Source organism: Mauremys reevesii, linkage group 2 (genome assembly GCF_016161935.1).
Source record: "Mauremys reevesii isolate NIE-2019 linkage group 2, ASM1616193v1, whole genome shotgun sequence".
NCBI lineage: Eukaryota > Metazoa > Chordata > Testudines > Geoemydidae > Mauremys > Mauremys reevesii.
Genome location: NC_052624.1, coordinates 160,152,144 through 160,169,693, shown reverse-complemented (window position 1 = coordinate 160,169,693; position 17,550 = coordinate 160,152,144). Strand labels below are relative to the sequence as shown.

The 17,550-nt window shown below is 45.1% G+C and overlaps 1 protein-coding gene across 1 annotated transcript; it reads right to left on the bottom strand.

Moving 5' to 3' along the window:
* Positions 1 to 1,020: 1,020 nt before the first annotated feature.
* Positions 1,021 to 17,438, bottom strand: HTRA4 (HtrA serine peptidase 4). The gene is made up of 9 exons (XM_039526576.1): positions 16,710 to 17,438; positions 14,321 to 14,420; positions 13,154 to 13,358; positions 11,341 to 11,535; positions 10,382 to 10,414; positions 8,275 to 8,389; positions 6,564 to 6,621; positions 5,111 to 5,206; positions 1,021 to 1,498 (listed from the first exon to the last, which is right to left on the bottom strand). Exons 1-9 carry the CDS (start codon positions 17,140 to 17,142, stop codon positions 1,333 to 1,335), a joined length of 1,401 nt encoding a protein of 466 aa, XP_039382510.1. The 5' UTR covers positions 17,143 to 17,438; the 3' UTR covers positions 1,021 to 1,332.
* Positions 17,439 to 17,550: the final 112 nt, after the last annotated feature.

Genomic DNA, 17,550 nt, shown 5'->3' with positions numbered 1-17,550 from the left:
GGAGGGGAAGGGGAGGAATACACTAGGGACAGTGCAGCTAATGGCCAAGTCCACGGGTCTGTTCAGGATATTTGTAACATAGCACAAGTGGAAAAGAAAAGAACACATCTTCCCAGCTGTAGCTCTGTTCTAAAAGGCAGTATCTCTAGCAACTTGTATGCTTAGTTAAAAGCATATAGTATGTTAAAGGTTCATAGCAGTGTAATACACAAATATACCACAAGTGTAATTTTGAGGAGGACTGGGGAGGAGGGTACCCTGGTGGAGGAGTAACTGTAAGGCAGGGTTGGTAGGAGGATCACAGCAGAAACTAAGAACACAAAAACAAGTAAGGGAGACATGAGGCAGCCTTAAAGAACGTATGTAAATGGAATCTGGGCATTTTAGTAGTACAGGAACCACTGGTCCAATCTCTGAAAAGCATTCCTACATCTGTGATTTTACAATAGTCCACCATTATGAACTCACACTGCTGAGTAGCTGATATTTTTAATCTTCCATTCACACCTTTGGAGTCAAACATGTTTTGTTAATACTTTATCAAGTGAGCATGGTCATAATTTCCAAGAGTGATTAGTAACTCTAGGCTACCTCTGTTTTTGGCTGATAGTGAAGGGGCTTGACTTCCAGGGAGAGTGTGCCCAGCACTTTCTGAAAATCAGGTTGTTCGAGCACCCAAAAATTAAAGCACCTAAAAATCTCTGCTCAATCTTAAAGCTTTAGAAACAAGTATCAGTAGCTAAGAGTTTAGCTGTTTCTACTATACATGTGGAAAACTTGTCTACTAGAAAGTTCTATTTTTCTAAAGTCATTTTTTATATCCACAAAATGTTACAGAAAAGCAAATATAGAACAAATGATAGCTAATTTTCAGCAAAAGTGCCAAAATTCATTCCAGTCCCTTTGATTTCAATCAGAATTTGATCAGGTCTCAAGTTCTCAGTAATAGGAGATCTGCACCTAACTTCAATAGTATTTCAAGTTTAGACAATAGAAGTAGCTTTGTCCACATTGTGGACTACAACAGTACTTTTTGGCTAGCTTTAAATTCCTTTAAATATGGAAGGGGTGGGGGATGGGACCCATACTTCAATAGTCACTTTCAAATGTGTTTGAAGTAAAATACAGAGTGGAAAAACACATCAGTTTGATTTATCTTAGGATTTTTTAAAGTGAATTCTAACTGTCTAAATATTGCTTTCTGGACCACCTGTGAAAGATTTTTCCCTACATTATATTAGAAAAAACTGTGTACAGCATAAGCTTTGTCTTAAGCCACATAGTGCAGGTCTGACTTTGTTTAATGAAACTATTTCTGATGGAAGTCAGCCTTTAATCAATTTCATCTGGAATTATATTCAAGATCACATCTTCATTTCCTCGACGAACTACAATTGAAAGAACATCATTGTCTTTAACAGCTTCACTTACATCCTCTGTTGAAGTGACTGTTTTTCCATTAATGCTGATAATCACATCACCATCTCTCATGCCAGAGCTGCAACAAAGAAACCAGAGACTTTGAATCAGATGATAAAGCAGGGAGTAAGCTTCAGAACCCAGTCACCTCCTGCCTAAGTCACAATGCTGAAATCTATGTAAAAGGCCAGTGCTGTCTGTGTACAGATACGCCTCAAAATAGTTTTTGAATACAGCTAGAGCCTACATGATTAAGGACTTTAAAATTCAACAAGGGCAACTTAAGTCAGTCCACTACTTTAGAGGTAGCCACTGTAAATTAATTCAGATAATCTAGTTATTAGAATTACACACAAACAGTATCACTATGAAACTAACACAATCGTTGACTTCTGCATACAAGAGAAGAGGGAGAAGACGATGACTGTAATAGAAACAACTCTCCATGCAAGGAGAATCTGCTATGTGCTGTTTCTTGCTTGTACCGATAGCCCATGCTTATCTCAGTGACTCCAAAATTTCTCCATTCTAGAGTGCATGCAGCATTCACAGGCTTGCATGGATCACACCCCAGCTTCTAACCACCTGTATCCAAATGTCAGTGTTATTGCCTCAGAACTACAGCATATTTCTTAGAATGATCACCTATCTTTTTAGCATACACATTGGGGATGGGTTTATTAGAGTCATTGGGCTAGCCACAAGCTGATAGATATGATGCAATACAACCCTCAGAAGAGGGCCTACTACATAGAAAGAAGGCATGCAAAGAGCTGTTAGTTGGTAACTATTCAGTGTAACCAGCAGGTCTTGAAACAACAGAGAGCTGCATTGTGGTACTAAGTACCCTTGTGCAGGGGGACAAGAAATTTTAACCAAGGTTCCAATTTCTACCAATTACGTTAATGGAAGTTTTGACAAAAGCATACACCCACAGAGGTACCTGCTGGAAAGGGAAGCAAGAGACAAAGCAGTCCCTTTAGTTATAGGTGATCTTAATGGTCTACCATGGAGCATGACTCCACTGTAGGAGCACCCATGCCCCAATTCACTGATGGAAGTCAGAGGACATAGCTGCTTCACTTGAGCTCTGCCTTCTTATAGAGAGAGGTAGAAGGCTCAGCTCCACTGTCAGACTTATTAGCTCTGGGCATCAGAGTGTACTGGAGTCATGGGACCGGGGGTAGGAGAGAGGGATGCATAGGAAACACTATCAAACTGGGACTATGAACACCCTTTGGATGAACTTCTAAAAAACAGATGGCTGGGTTTATTCCCTTAAGTTTTAGCATGGGACAGGTCTGGTGTATAATATTCTCCCTCCCTTCACCCCCAGCACTGTTCTAACATAAGGATAGCTTTCGAGAAAGGACTAAAAATGTAAAGTGACATACACACAAAATGGGGAAGCTTTCTGACATGCTGTAAACACTCTCGGTCAAGTAAAAACGGGAAAGGAAACTACAGTACAAGTCACACAGATCCCAAAAATCAGACATCAATACACATGCAAGAAGTTCAGTAATTCTCAATGTGAAATAAAACACTACAAACTTTGGAAGAGTTCCAAATTGCAGACCTTATTGTTTAGCAGGCTAAATTCTTCATTAATTACTACTGCTGACTTAAATGGGAATACATGGAACCTTAATCAGCCATAATCAAACCTGTGGTTTCCTGTACTAACTTCATATTTCTGGGGAACTGGGTTCAAATCTCATTTAGGTAATAGGTTATCTGAGCTTGGCCGTCTTGAACTAGTCCCCTGGTGGTAAGGTAGATGTTCACATCATAAAACCACCACACAGTTTAGTCCAGTGGAACAACTGGGCTCAGCAAAAACTTGTACTGAAGTAAATAATGTTGCAGGCCAGAAAACTAGGATATTGATAGAGCTGTGTGCATAGGTCTATCTGCATTAACACCTGCCCACATTTGGGCTATAGCTGCTGCTAACACAAAACCTGATCTTGCAAGCCTGTCTTATATGAGACTCCCGTGGATTTCACTTGGATTTCTGGCATGTGGAGGACACAGGGTTTGGTGCGGAGTCTCTCCTCTCACCTTACCCTCATGGCATATGCCTGTTTTACAGTCGGAGGCGTGATTGCAGCAAGTATGCATACCATGCTGGCATTCATTTAGCTAGATCAAAGCCAGCTTGAGTAACAGCAACAATGTAGCCATGGCAGCAAAGGCCACAGGGGCTAGCTGCTTAATACATATCCAGGGTCCTGGGCAAAGTTGTTCTCAGGCTAGTCGATGCTGGGCAGCTACACTGCTATTGTTACTTGTATTCTAGATAAAAGCTGCACAGGTGTGCCTACACATGTTGTAATCACACCTGCCAATTGCAGGGTAGACACACCCAAAGAGGAAAGCAGTAGCATTCATGTGGTTTTCTTCCCGTAGCGTAATGGTATCAGTTTGTGTGTGACAGATTCAGCACTCCCTTAGCAGTTCCTCTTGAACTTAAGGTTTGGAAGACATTCTCCATTTCTGGTTTAAAGTACAACAGAATCTACTAGTCTTGACATCTGGACACTTAAGACTGGAAATAAGGCATAAGGTATGAACGGTGACAGGGGCGGCTCCAGGCCCCAGCATGCCAAGCACATGCTTTGGGGGGGCAAGCCGCGGGGGGGCGCTCTGCCGGCGCCGCGAGGGTGGCAGGCAGGCTGCCTCCGCGGTTTGCCTGCGGAGGGTCCGCCGAAGCCGTGGGACCAGCAGACCGTCTGCAGGCAAGCCGCGGAAGGCAGCCTGCTTGCCATGCTTGGGGCGGCAAAATTCCTAGAGCCGCCCCTGAACAGTGAGAGTAATTAACCATTGGAATAGTTTACAAAAGGTCATGGTAGATCTTCCATCACTGGCAAGTTTTAAATCAAGACTGGAAGTTTTCCTAAATGACCTGCTCTAGAAATTATTTTGGGAAAGTTCCCTGGCCTGGGCTATACAGGAAATCAGACTAGATTATCATAATGGTCCCATCAGGCCTTAGAATCTATGAATTAATATCATTCTGGTCTCAGCAGTACCCTCAACACTGGCAGCATTCTGTAGTCATGGTGTACATATAATTCATAATTACAGCTCTAACATGTTTGTTTTATGACTTACTGCTAGTGAGCACCACCCTCAGTCTGCTGGAGGTTATAAGGATGAAAGAAGTTATGAAGAGTTAAACTATATGAAATCAATCCTTTTCTACTCAGAAACACAATAAGTGATCATCTTCACAGGATTTCTAGCAAAAATACAAAAAACTAACACGCTTGATAAATCTGTTGTGAGTTAAGGCCCAATTCTCTACTCAAGCAAGTCTCCCATTGACAACAGCCACAATTTTGCCCATGTGCAGAAAGCACAACAGGCCCTTTCATCCCAAACACACCAAAATCATTTGGTCTTCCGGATTTGAAAATTCTCTATATATTTTTAGAACAAGGGGAGTGGTGCGGGGGGTGGAAATGGATTCAGACTTGAACTGATCTTGTACTTGTGATGGCCACTCACAGAAAGCCATCCTCGTGTGGACTCTGAGTGAGCAAAATATCAGCCTCCATTCAGAGATCATAGCATTAAAGAAGGTTGTATAGGGCTCTTACATGAACACTGCAATAGGAGCATTTGAGAGGCCCCTGCAATGCTCACGAAGAGGCAGATGGTACAGCCTTCATCTTTAGGATCTTACCTTGCAGCAGCAGTTCCTTGAATCACTTCAAAAACATAGACTCCAGAGTTCAGGTCCGGGAAATCTTTATCATAGATTCTCAGTTCACGGATGAGACTGAGAAAGGAAATCATGACAGTAAAACTCTTCATGTGAAATACTAATCAGCCCATTGCTGCCTAATCCATTACCTTGCACGAGGCCTAGGAAAAAAACTGTATCTTTTTTAATATTGCCAATTCAGAAATGGATCAGTATTATTCTGTCTTGGTATTGGGACTAGAAGACCCAACAGATTTTAAATTGGCATAGCTATAAATGCACAAACATTCCCATTTGTCCAGAAATGCAGACACTTAAAAAATTAATCCTGCAGCAAGGCTGTCAACATTCAGGGATGTTTTTTGAATGCATAATTAATTGATGCTATGGCTCACTGTGAGCTGAGTCTCAATGCAAAGTCCGAAATACAAACATTCACACTAACAACTGGATTCTTATGCTCGAAGCAGCTTTTTTAACCCCTTTCAAACATACTATTTTTAAAGTTGTTTATTAAGAACCATGAAACTTATTATTTGTTGCCACTTTCCCCTCAGAGGTATGTTTGCAATTTTCTAACCTGAATATCTTGCTACTATTTCCTGCTGACATTTAAGTTCTCTAGGACTCTTGGTATTCCTCTGGATTCCCTAGTCACCTGCATAATCGCCATTATTATTAGTACCACTGTAGAACTCAGAGGCTCCAATCTAGATCATGGCCTCACCTTTGGCATTGTACAGATGCCTATGAGGACAGTGCCTGCCCCAAAAAGCTTCCCAACTAAGTAACAAAGGGTGTGGGTCATAATCAATACATATACATAAAAGCAATTATATCTGTTTTATTATAAATAGATGAAGTGTCAGCTTACCCCCAGCCTACTGAAGGTTAATGATCTTACTTTGTCAAGCGCTTTGATACCTGGAGCATGAACAGCACTGGATAGGAGCAAATTCCACTTTGTTGGTGGAAGTTCTGTAAATGCACTAGAATCTCTACAGCTCCCAAGAAGAGAATTATGGCTGAACTACTTATGGACTATGTGCTAGAGACGGTTTTGAACTCTCTGTCCTTACAGTGAGGGTATGTCTTTGAGATAGGGGAGGGATGGTGGCTAGATGACACACCTGCACAAGTTCTGATTGAGCGAACACACTAAAATAGTGTCTAGCTATGGTGGCATGAGCAATGGGAGGGGCTAGCCGCCCCTAGAATGTAGCTGTCCAAGATACTAGGCACAGACTCGGGGCAGTTAACCCATCCGCCTGCTTGTGCCACCACAGCTACATTCTATTTTTATCATGTTGGCTCACTCAAAGCTAGTGCAGGTACGTCTCCTCGAGCTGGGAATCACACACCCCACCTCAAATGATAGACAGTGTGAGAGCCTGCATGAAAGCTGGTGACGAGTGCAGAAAACAAAGCTTACTTAAAAGTGAGGGGAAGCATTCGGAATCCCATGTATTTCTTCTTGGGTCGAATCGTCCCTAGAAGGACAGAGTCAACATTCATGAAATCAAATAAGACACAGCAAAATCTTACCCCCAGAAACATCAGGCATTTGCTTAGAATGTCCAAGGGGGAAAAGTGGGTTTTAAGAGCTGACAAAACAGCTCCAATTTTAAATTCTATTGGGTCATTAGGAGAATAACATTTAGAATTATAACAGTGTTGAATAGAAAAGCCACATTTATATAGTTTAAGTTTGCTAAAATGTTTACATCAGAAGATGGAACTATGGGCCCAGTAAAGTCAGTAGAATGCAGAACACTTATGTTCTTCCACTGACTTCAATGGGCTTTGGATCAGAGCCTTCAACAGGAAACCTCACCCTGAGAGGGGCCTCGGGAACAGGGCTGTGACTGAACATGCACGTATGTGTAGGTCACAGGAGATGCACAGTAGTAGAGGCTGCTTATAGGGACGGGGAGCAAGATTCTGACATCTCTTTACAAGTCTCTGTGAAGCCTGTCACTATCCACCTGTGGATGGACTGATGGAAGGAGGTCTCTGGCAATTCCATCTCTCTCTCTCTCACACACACACTTTATTCATAAAAGATATAATAATAATAATTAATTAATAATTGGAGATATACCAATCTCCTAGAACTGGAAGGGACCTCGAAAGGTCATCGAGTCCAGCCCCCTGCCTTCACTAGCAGGACCAATTTTTGCCCCAGATCGCTAAGTTGCCTCCTCAAGGATTGAGCACAGTGAGCTAATAAAATATAAATCCTAGTACCAGCAAGTGAGGATGCTCTTCGAATGTTACATGAGATGAAAACTCCTTGACAATGGGACAGAGACACAGAGCATAAGTGGAGGGAGTGGCTTGGTCAGGTGACTCTAAACTAACATGATTACTTGTGGCACCTTAGAGACTAATACATTTATTTGAGCATAAGCTTTCGTGGGCTACAGCCCACTTCATCGGATGCAGCACAGCATGCTATCCTGACAGTTAAGCTGGCCTGTCACTCCACGCCATGCAGTTTAGACTCTGAATATAAGTTAGCAGGTTTGTGAACAGTGACCCAAGTGCATTTATTCCAAGGTCTCCATTCCCAAAGGAATTTGGGTACCAATGAGAAACCACAATGCCCATGAGTGCACCCCAGCTGCAGCTCCATCAATACAATGCTGATGGCACAACTACCTGTCTGGGACAGCTTGAAACTCTTGTTCTAACATGGTATGTTGCATCCAAATGTATGTTTCCTGGGTGCGCCAAGACCCCACCAGGGCTGCATTCTTAACATCTTACCACATGATATGGGTTTGCCCTCATAATATGCGACAGAGAAATTTCATGTCTATCTAACCAAGCCACATTCCAGTCACTTCCACACAAAGGTTAGTTAATCTGAATTAATTGGCACACTGGGAAGATAACGATCTCTCATTATGACTAGTACCAATGTTGGAGATGACGACTAATGAATACTAAAATGGTATTTTAGTCTGTGCGCAGCACATGGAAGAGACCTTCCGAGTTTACAATATATCAAGCCATTCACTGTAATTGTCACACCGCCATACCTCCCTCCATGCCCACATCTGGTTCAGAGGAGTATAAATGTGGATAAGAGATTAGACAGCATCACAAAAGGTCTCATCTGCTGAACACAACACTCCTACCTTTCATCTGCCGATCGTGCGATTCTTCTAGGAACTGACGGATTCGGTCAGAGGGGATGGCAAAGGAGATGCCAGCCGTTACCTTCAGCGTATTTATCCCTACAACTTCACCATCCTGTTACAGAGAACATAGCAAGAGTAACCAGGCCTGGCTTATACAATACCACTTTCTGGGATACTTTTGGTGCAAGGTTTGCAAGAGCCAACAATGTATCGTGTTATTGGGGTGGCAAGCACTTTCACAGCAAAACTGACCCAGTGCTGGCAGAGTGGCACTGGAAAATTAGTTGGTCTTATGACCATAGGGACATGTAAAGGGACCAGAGTAAAGCTATCTACACTGCTGCATTCAGGGGTGGCTCCAGGCACCAGCACGCCAAGCGCGTGCCTGGGGCGGCAAGCCATGGGGGGCACTCTGCCGGTCGCCACGAGGGCGGCAGGCAAGTTGCCTTCAGCAGCATGCCTGCGGAGGGTCCGCCGGTCCCACAGCTTCAGTGGACCTCCCACAGGTATGCCGCCGAATCCGCGGGACCGGGGACCTCCCTCAGGCGTGCCACCGAAGGCAGCCTGCCTGCCGTGCTTGGGACGGCAAAATACTTACAGCCGCCCCTGGCTGCATTTGTTAACACTACAAACAGAAACACAAGTGCTATAGTACAAGGGAAGAGTAATTAACAATTTTCCCCACCATTTAATTCCAATTAGTGAATACAAATTTAAAATGATAAAGACTCCAACTTGAAAATAAAAGTGACGAGAGACTCAGATCCAAGGATCCCAGAACACCGAAACACTGGGCTTTGGGAGGTCTGAGTACAGATCATTAGGGTAAGTGGAAACCATGGTATTAGTAGTTTCAGAATGGTATAACCAGAATCCAGACCCCCAGCAAAGTGTTTGATGCAACCACATGCCTGCAGTAAGAATGCACTGCAGTGCTAATCCTTTCCATGTCTTTGCCCTGCCATTTACAGGGGAGCCATTCTTTCTGCCTTATTAGCACCCAGAATTTCATCCTGCAGAGTGACAGACAAGTTCTACTCAGTTAATGGGAGTTGTGAGTGCTCAGCACCTGGCAGGACTGAACACATGGAGTAGCCACAATAGCATCCTGCTGCTGCTTGTACACACCAAGAAAGTGATGGTATTTGATGCGGAAAGTTTGCAGGTTATGTTAGTTACAAAGGCTGCCATGGTTCAGAGGGTGCAGTCTGTCATCTGTGTATTAAGCACATTCAGGGCCAGATTTTCTAAACAGTTTAGCACCTGGCCATGGTTGTCACAGTGGTCACTTCTGTCTTCTGCCCATCTGTTTTCACAGATGCTCCTTGAGTTTAGATGCAGAGAGTCTCCCCAGGATATAATAATGTTTGTGATGGGTAGCTACATTTTCAAACATTCTCAGATTAAGACAAGGGCTTTCCCAATATTTCAAATAGCAATAGCTCAGTTCTGTTCACTTAACTCCAGGGTGAAATAGACACATCATGTGTGTTAGATTGCAAAACATGACACTAAATAAATGTAGAATCTAAGGGGAATTTAAATTAGAATGTGTGAGGTGGGGGTGGGAGATAAAACCAGATTCTCTTCTCACCTGCCACGTAACCCCACTGGATTCAATGGAACGATCCCTGATTTATGAGACTGTAGGTAGAGCTGGTGAAAAGTTCTCTGTTGAAACTGTTTTTCCAACACAAAGCTGGGTTTTCAAGGAAACAAAGATTTTCCACAGAAGAGTCTATTTTCTGTGGGGAAAAAAATCTTTCCACAAAGATTTCGGTCAAAATCTTTTGGTTTCCAATTTTTCAGTTAACATTCAGAAATTTCTGTGGAACATTTTGATGAAAATGAATAGGGTTTTTTTTTGGTCCAAACTTTCCATAAAAAATGTGAGACCAGGTCTAACTGCAAATGAAAAGAGAATTCAGCCTTCACAGGATTAAAGACATTCACATAATGATGCCATCATTTAAATGACTTTATTCTACTAGCAGCTACAGTAAAGAGAGTAAAAGCCCACACAGGATGCTTGTCAATAAATTAATAGGAAATTGAGAGGAACTTTAGAAATAGGCAAATATTGGCAGCGAAGAGGGAAACTTACCAAGTTCACCAAGGGTCCACCTGAATTTCCATACTGTAAGAGAATACAATTGGAGAGGACTTTACAGTCACATTAAGACCACCATTCCCTGACAAAAATTTGCTGGAGTCTGAGGAAGGCACTTTTGTATTGAAATAATCCTGATTCCTTAATAACCCCCCAGCAAATTATGGGTGAGTTCTAGACATCAGTGAGAAAATACCCCAATGTGTAAGGGGGCAGAATAGTTTAGGAACCACAAGGCATATGAACACGAGCCTTCCCTTCTTGCAAAAAAAACAACTCCTCCTTTGCAGCTACACACAGGAATAGTCAGGCCAAAGGCCCTTCTGGGCATCCTTGCCAGGAAGCATAACCCCTTATCAACAGGTGAATGAGTCCTGAAAGCATCAGACCCTTTAGCAAGGTCATTGTGCAGGTAGAGTCTCTTTACTGATGAAAAGATCTCACAGAACTAACAGGCTATGGAAGAGCTTCGGTCAAATTTGCTGCACAGATATGGATGCATCTAACTCCCATTCTTCATGTCAGTCACTCGAGCCATCCCCCAATGAGAAGCACAGAATATAGCTCCAGGACACATTTATGGTGATAATGGAGCACATGTGTGTGTATTACAGCAGTTGCGTGGCCTGGACTCCTCTTTATTTCCAGCCACTTAATTGCAGCGAGGGAAGCGAAAGCCATGCTAAACACTTCCCTAACGTTACTTTCCTCCATAAGCCGTTGTTGTGGTTAGCACATGGATATGAGGTGAATGCAAACAGAAGAGGCATCCATGAGACCATCTCTGTTAATTACAGTGTAGTTCACACAATTAAAAGTTTGAGAACTCTTTGGGCATCATTCTCTAAGATTTAACTGGGGTTCCTGTGTTCCTAACTGAAGAACTCTCTGCTGCTGTGGACATGCCTAAGGTCCCCAGCCCTGAAGGGGAAGTCTCTAGACTTGGCACTTACATTGATGATGGCGTCTGTCTGAATGTATGCCATGTCAGAGTCCTTCAGGCCAAGCTCCTTGCTGCCTCTTTGAGTGCTGCTGACGATTCCTGTCGTTACAGTGTTTTGTAAGGAGAAGGGACTGCCCAGCGCCACCACAAACTCCCCAGGACGGAGGTCAGAGGATCTGCCCAGCTGTAGTACAGAGAGCGCAGTCTGGGGAGGAGGCAGAACAATCAAACTGGTCACTTACTGCTAGACTCTGATTCCTTAGACTAGTACAGGAGCCCACAGGCTCCAGGAGAGGGAGTTATTCTATAGGCAGCAGAGCAGATACTCAAGTGTTATTAAACACTCTGAAGTTCAGGATTCCTAGGTTTAATCACTGAATGCAGACATGAAGAAGATGTCTTCATACGGCACATACTTTGAATCCTTTAGGGCATGTTATCTAAGGGCTAATTGATTCTGGCACACTAGCTTTCTCACTAACAACATGGAAATACTCATAGCACGCATATCTATAGGACAGCACGGATCAGAGGCAGGTCTACTCAACTTGTGAGTACAAACGTAGGTTTTGATGGGTAAAGAGACATTCTGTGGACAATTTCCAAAAAAATGTGACCCTCAGTGGGTCCAATTGCATTGTTCCATTTCATCACAGCACTTCCTCCATTAAACCCCACCTCACATATTTTGCTAGCGGGACGTCTTTGAAAGAATTTCCTAGTGCTCCCTAGGTGAGAGTGACAGATTCTCCACTTGATCATACTGTGGCTTGGCTTGTCATATGATGGAATAATGTTCATGGCATCTGACACTCAAACGCTCTTCAGTATTTAAAACACCTAGTAAGAGCTGTGTACTGCCTCCAACGGCCCTGCCAGAAATATTAGCCATTCTCTCCCTTTCACAGTTTGGAAAGAACCTCTGCCCTGCTGCAGTCATTAATGGGATGGCTGTAAATCATTGCACTGCCTGCATCGCCTCTCTTCTTCACTTTACCAGTATTTCAGTGGGACATGCTGTGGCCATACTGCCTCTCCTTTCAATTCAGTGGGGGAGTTCAGCTTAAAACAATCAGTGTTACAATATGGTCTTTTATTGACTCAAACCAGCCAACAATTAGGGTTCAGGAGTTTTTAAATACAGGTCCAAAAATAGTTCTCCTATGAAAATAAGATGAACAATTTATTTGGGTAGATTTACTTCCCCCTTTGGAAGCTGAATCTTCCATTACATTTAGTTACTTTCCCCCCTGTGGCTTTGCAAAGAAGATGGTTTTTCTTTTTTTTTTTCTTTTGAGTAAAGAACAAACAGAATAGCCCCAACTAATTCCCACAGAGAGACACAGAATCCCTTATAGACACACAGCTCATACAGAGATACAAACTGGGCAGCAAAATGAAAGTTTACTCCAAGAAGGTGGAAGTTTTGGAGTGTTTTGGTGTTTGTTTGTTTTTTAAATACCTATTTGGAGTAAAACTAGTTCTTTTATTAGTGTAACAAAGGGTTATTTGAAAAAATATATATCAACAGTATCTTCCTGCAGCTACTAAATGAGAGCCGCTTGTAAACAGAGATATAGGGTACGTACTTGAACTGGGCAAGACCAACCTCTCTGCGGTGGGCAGCTTCTAAACCCTGTGCCCAGAAAGGTTGTAACTATGCTTTCTCCAATACCACTATCAGCAGCCTGCCCCACTAAATCTTATGGAGGAAAGACCACTACCTACCAAACACACAAATGCACCAGCTTTGAGTTTAAACCTCAGTTTATTTTCTGCTTCCCTATCTGATGGTCCTCCCCAGAGAGCTCAGACATACTCACATCAGGATATATTTTGATCAGGGCTATGTCCAACTTGTGGTCAACATCTTTGATTTTAGCTTCGTACTGCTCCCCGCTCTTGAGCTCCACTCTGATTCTTTGCTTATTGGTGAGGACATGCGCATTAGTGACAATCAGTCCTTCCTCTGACACTATGAATCCAGAGCCACTGGACACAAGAACTTCTTGGCTTGAGTAGGACATCCTGTGCAATGAACGAGTTATGTTGTTGCTGTAAGTCTGAGTTTGTACCAAGATGCATGCTGAAGAGGAGTGCTTTCTGATATAAACCTCACCATGTTAATCTTCATCCTAAATCCCTCCCCTCTTTTTTTTTTTGTAAAGAAGGAACAGTACTGGGAATATCTTAAAAGCTAGAGCACAGGTTGCCAACATGAATGGACCTTGTTCAGTCAGGACCCTGGGGGAGCAAAAATTCTATGTCACCACAACTACATTAGATTACTAAAATGGAAAGTTTTAAAATAAAGTGTATTTCTTTATAGTTTTTTCATCACCCTCAGCTTGGTCAATGAAACTAATCAGCAACATGTTTTAAAAGTCCATTTCTTATCAATTTTACTTTCTGGTTCTCATGCTGTGGCCCAGGGCTGCAATAGTTGGACTGGAGATGCTGCAGGGGAATCTTTGTTTGTTTGTTTTTCTTAAAGTCATAAAAACATTTATATTTGTTTAGGTCTCACAAATGCTTGTTCATACAAAACCTAACTTTGGGGCCAGATTTGACAGGAGTGTCCCTATTAATCAAATAGTAAACAAAATGGCATTGCTTACAAGTGTCAGGCTTTCTGATCTCACATTTAAGCCTCTCCGGTGACGTTTCTATAGGATTGTTTTACTGGCCACAGCAACAGCTTAGGGCAGTCTACCCCTCTCTCAATTTAAATGGTGTTTACATGCCTAGCTATAATTAATCCTGATGGGAGTTCCCCGGGCCAATCTCAGGCACATCCAGAGGAAGACAATTTTATGGATTTCTTCCTCCACACAGTGGTCTATTTATTCAAATGTTCAGGAATGAGAGCCTGCTTTGCTGCTTCTATACCATAGTTGACAGATGTTTGCAAAAAGTGCTCCCAACCACCTCTACTAGCAAATTCATTATGAAATAGTTTAAAACCGACAGCCTTAATTTGGCATCCTTACCTGCGAAAGAGCTCAAGATGGACAACAGCTGGAGCAATCTTCTCCACAACATCAGCAATAAAATTAAACTTATACCTCAGGCTGTCAGGATGGAAGGAGCCTAGGGGCAAAGGTTTTAATTCCTGTTTATCATTTTCTATTACACATGGAGATCATTACAGTAAAGAGCAGCCACTGTCTTGCTTCTCAAACTCTCACCATACAAATCACCATGTGCTCACTTTCAAACAGAACTACAACTCAGACTGCAAGCTCTTTTTTAAGAGAGACTGTCTTCATTTACCTAGCAAAATGGGTCTAGATCTTGACTGGGGCTTTGGGCAGAATCACAATTTTAATATTCAACAACAAGCAGGGGCGGCTCTAGCCATTTCGCTGCCCTAAGCACGGCGGCACCCCGCGGGGAGCGCTCTGCCGGTCACCGGTCCAGCGGCTCCAGTGGACCCACCAAAGCCGCAGGACCAGTGGACCCTCCGCAGGCACGCCTGTGGGAGGTCCACTGGAGCCGCCTGCCGCCCTCCTGGCAGACCGTCCCCCGCGGCATGCCGCCCCAAGCACGCGCTTGGCGTGTTGGGGCCTGGAGCCGCCCCTGACAACAAGAAGTTTCCAGGTTGTATCTCACACACAAAGGCTTTTGGGAATCATATAATCACCAAGACCACCCACTCTCCTCACTTTTCAATATTATTCTGCAGTGTGTTAGTCCTTTATTCCCAGCCACTGACCACGGTGTTTATCTGATTGTTCTCCATGGACCCTTTTGTGCTAGAACAGATACCTGAGCTGCACACATCACTGGTCTGTCTGCTTAGTCAGTGACCAGTTCTCTGCACCTTCTTAAGGAACATCTATTTTGTGGTTTTTACTTATGATTAATCTTGTTAAATATTGAAATATTGTGAATAACAGAAAATAAATCAAGTAGACAATTCCTTGGACATAAGAAGAAGTTTGTAGCATAGATAGGATAACATGCCAACGGTGGGTTTTTTCCAGGCATGTGGTTGTACTGATCATTATGTTTGAGGTCTGGATGGTATTTTCCCTCTCAAGGGAATGCTGGCAAAGACCCTAGGGATTTTTCACCTTCCCCTGGGGCAGTGGGTGAAAGGATCCTGTCTTGTTATTAGATGGATCATATATGGAGAATACAGGATTCAGTTACTCACTTCCATTATGTTTATTTTAATATTAAGTCATGGCTGGCAGTGAAGGGTGTCAGGAAGCAAGAGGGATCCTACCAACTAGATTCCATTCAATGCACTGTTGAAGTAGAAGATTGTAACTGTTTAGTTGAACTGGCCCACCTTCAGGCTCTGGGAGATACAATCTGGATTCCTCCTACATGGTGTCTTAATCTTCAGGGAGAAGTAGACCAAAACAAGTATACTGAGACTAGACCCCAAGAATACAGTTCAGCTTGTCTTTCCTTATTTGCCATGCAAGAACTCATTGCCATAGAGGCAGAAAACGGTTTTCTATCCCACTAGTTTAATCAGCATCATCCTGTTAGGCTTTTAACTCTCCAAAGCCTGCATTTATAGATTAAATAGGCAGTCCTTCATACGGTTAAACCTAAAGGTGTCTACCCTTTGAACATTACTGAAATAGTGATTATGGAACAATTATTTCAGTATAAGTCCCCATTTTGGACACACTTATTCCAGAATAGCTGTTTCATTAAGTATCCAAATGTAGACTAGTCCTGAAAAAGAACTCTGGGTAACCCTGCTGCTGAGCTAAAAAACCTGTGCTGATAAACTCAAGCCTCTGGTCCTGCACCTGGTTGGATCCTTCACTCTGGACTTGGCCAATTAGAACCTTAGGGAGAAATAGCATTTACACCCCCTCTGTGAAACTTCATTCATTCATTCCAAAAGTAGCAGTATGATCCCTGCCTCACCCGGGAAACAGGAGCAAAGGGAAATGAAAAACAAACCTGATCTCACAGGGGAGAAGTAGGAGACTAGAAGGGAACAAAACAGAGAAAGTGACAACTATTGAACTCTGGGAAGAAGGGAGGGAGACGGAACATACATAGCAGACAGTGAGTGCAGGAGAAGGGATGAGAAGAGAGCCAGGTGGCAACAGAGAGCAAGGGGAGGAGAGACTGAGCGGGAGAAGGGGGTGGGCAGATGGATGCTGTGTTTGGTAGGACGGGCGGGCTGGCTGCTTAGATAGGTGGGGCAGGTTAGCTGGTAAGGGAACAGGCTGGGGCGGGGAGGAGGAAGCCGATTGGTTGGGCCGGACTCGGAGTTTCCCTGACGTGACCCAACTCCCCCCTGTCGCCCCTGTGCACGGGGCTGGCTCCCGGGATGGGGGTGGGGGGAGGTATCTGTGGGGCGCAGGGAGAGCTGCGGGGTACGGGGGGGATGAGCGGCTCCCTTACCTGGCTCCCCGCAGCCGCCCTGCTGCACGGGGATGGCCGGGGGCGCGTCCCGCACCCGCGCCCGCCGGTTCTCGGCCCGCAGCTGGCACAGGCTGCGGTAGGTGCGGCCGTCGCTGCCGCACACTGGCTGGGGGGACACGGCGCAGAGGCAGGTGCCGCCCCGGGCCGGGCGGGCGGAGGGGCGCTGGCAGCGCAGCCCGTGGGCGCAGAGTCCCCCCGCGGCGCAGGGCCGCCCCTCCCCGGGCGCGCAGAGCAGGCAGCAGCCGCAGCGGTCGGGCTGGAGCAGCCCCCCGGCGGCCAGGCAGAGCTGGGGGTCCCGCGGGGGGCAGCGCGCCGGCTCACACACCGCCGGGCAGGGCACGGCCGGGGGCGGCCGCGGCTCCCCCAGGGGGGCGGCCAGCAGCAGCAGGAGCCAGCAGAGGGGCGGCCCCATGGCTGCTGGGGATGCACCGGGGGGACGCTGGTCCGAGGCTGTCCCGCCGTCCGGCGCGGCCCGGCTCCCTTTAAGGGCTGCCCCCGGCCTCAGCGCCTCCCGTCGGGGAGGAGCCGCGGGCCGGCCCCTGCCAAGACCAGCGGGGTGGCTCCTGCAGCCGACCGGCCCGGGGCACCTTCCCTAGCGCAGCTGGGCCCGGGGAAGCGCTGCCTCTTGGCCAATAGCCCCGCCGCAGAGCAGCCTCGGGCGGGGGCAGGGGTGCTGGCACGAGGGGTGCTGGCTTGCAGCCCGGTGTCAGGCTGTCAGCACCCACCCCGAAATGGTTCCAGGGGTTCCCCTTCCCCGTCCCTTATTGGGCCTGGGGGGAGCGGCTCGGCGCTGGGCACAGCCAGGCGAGCCTGAGCTAAA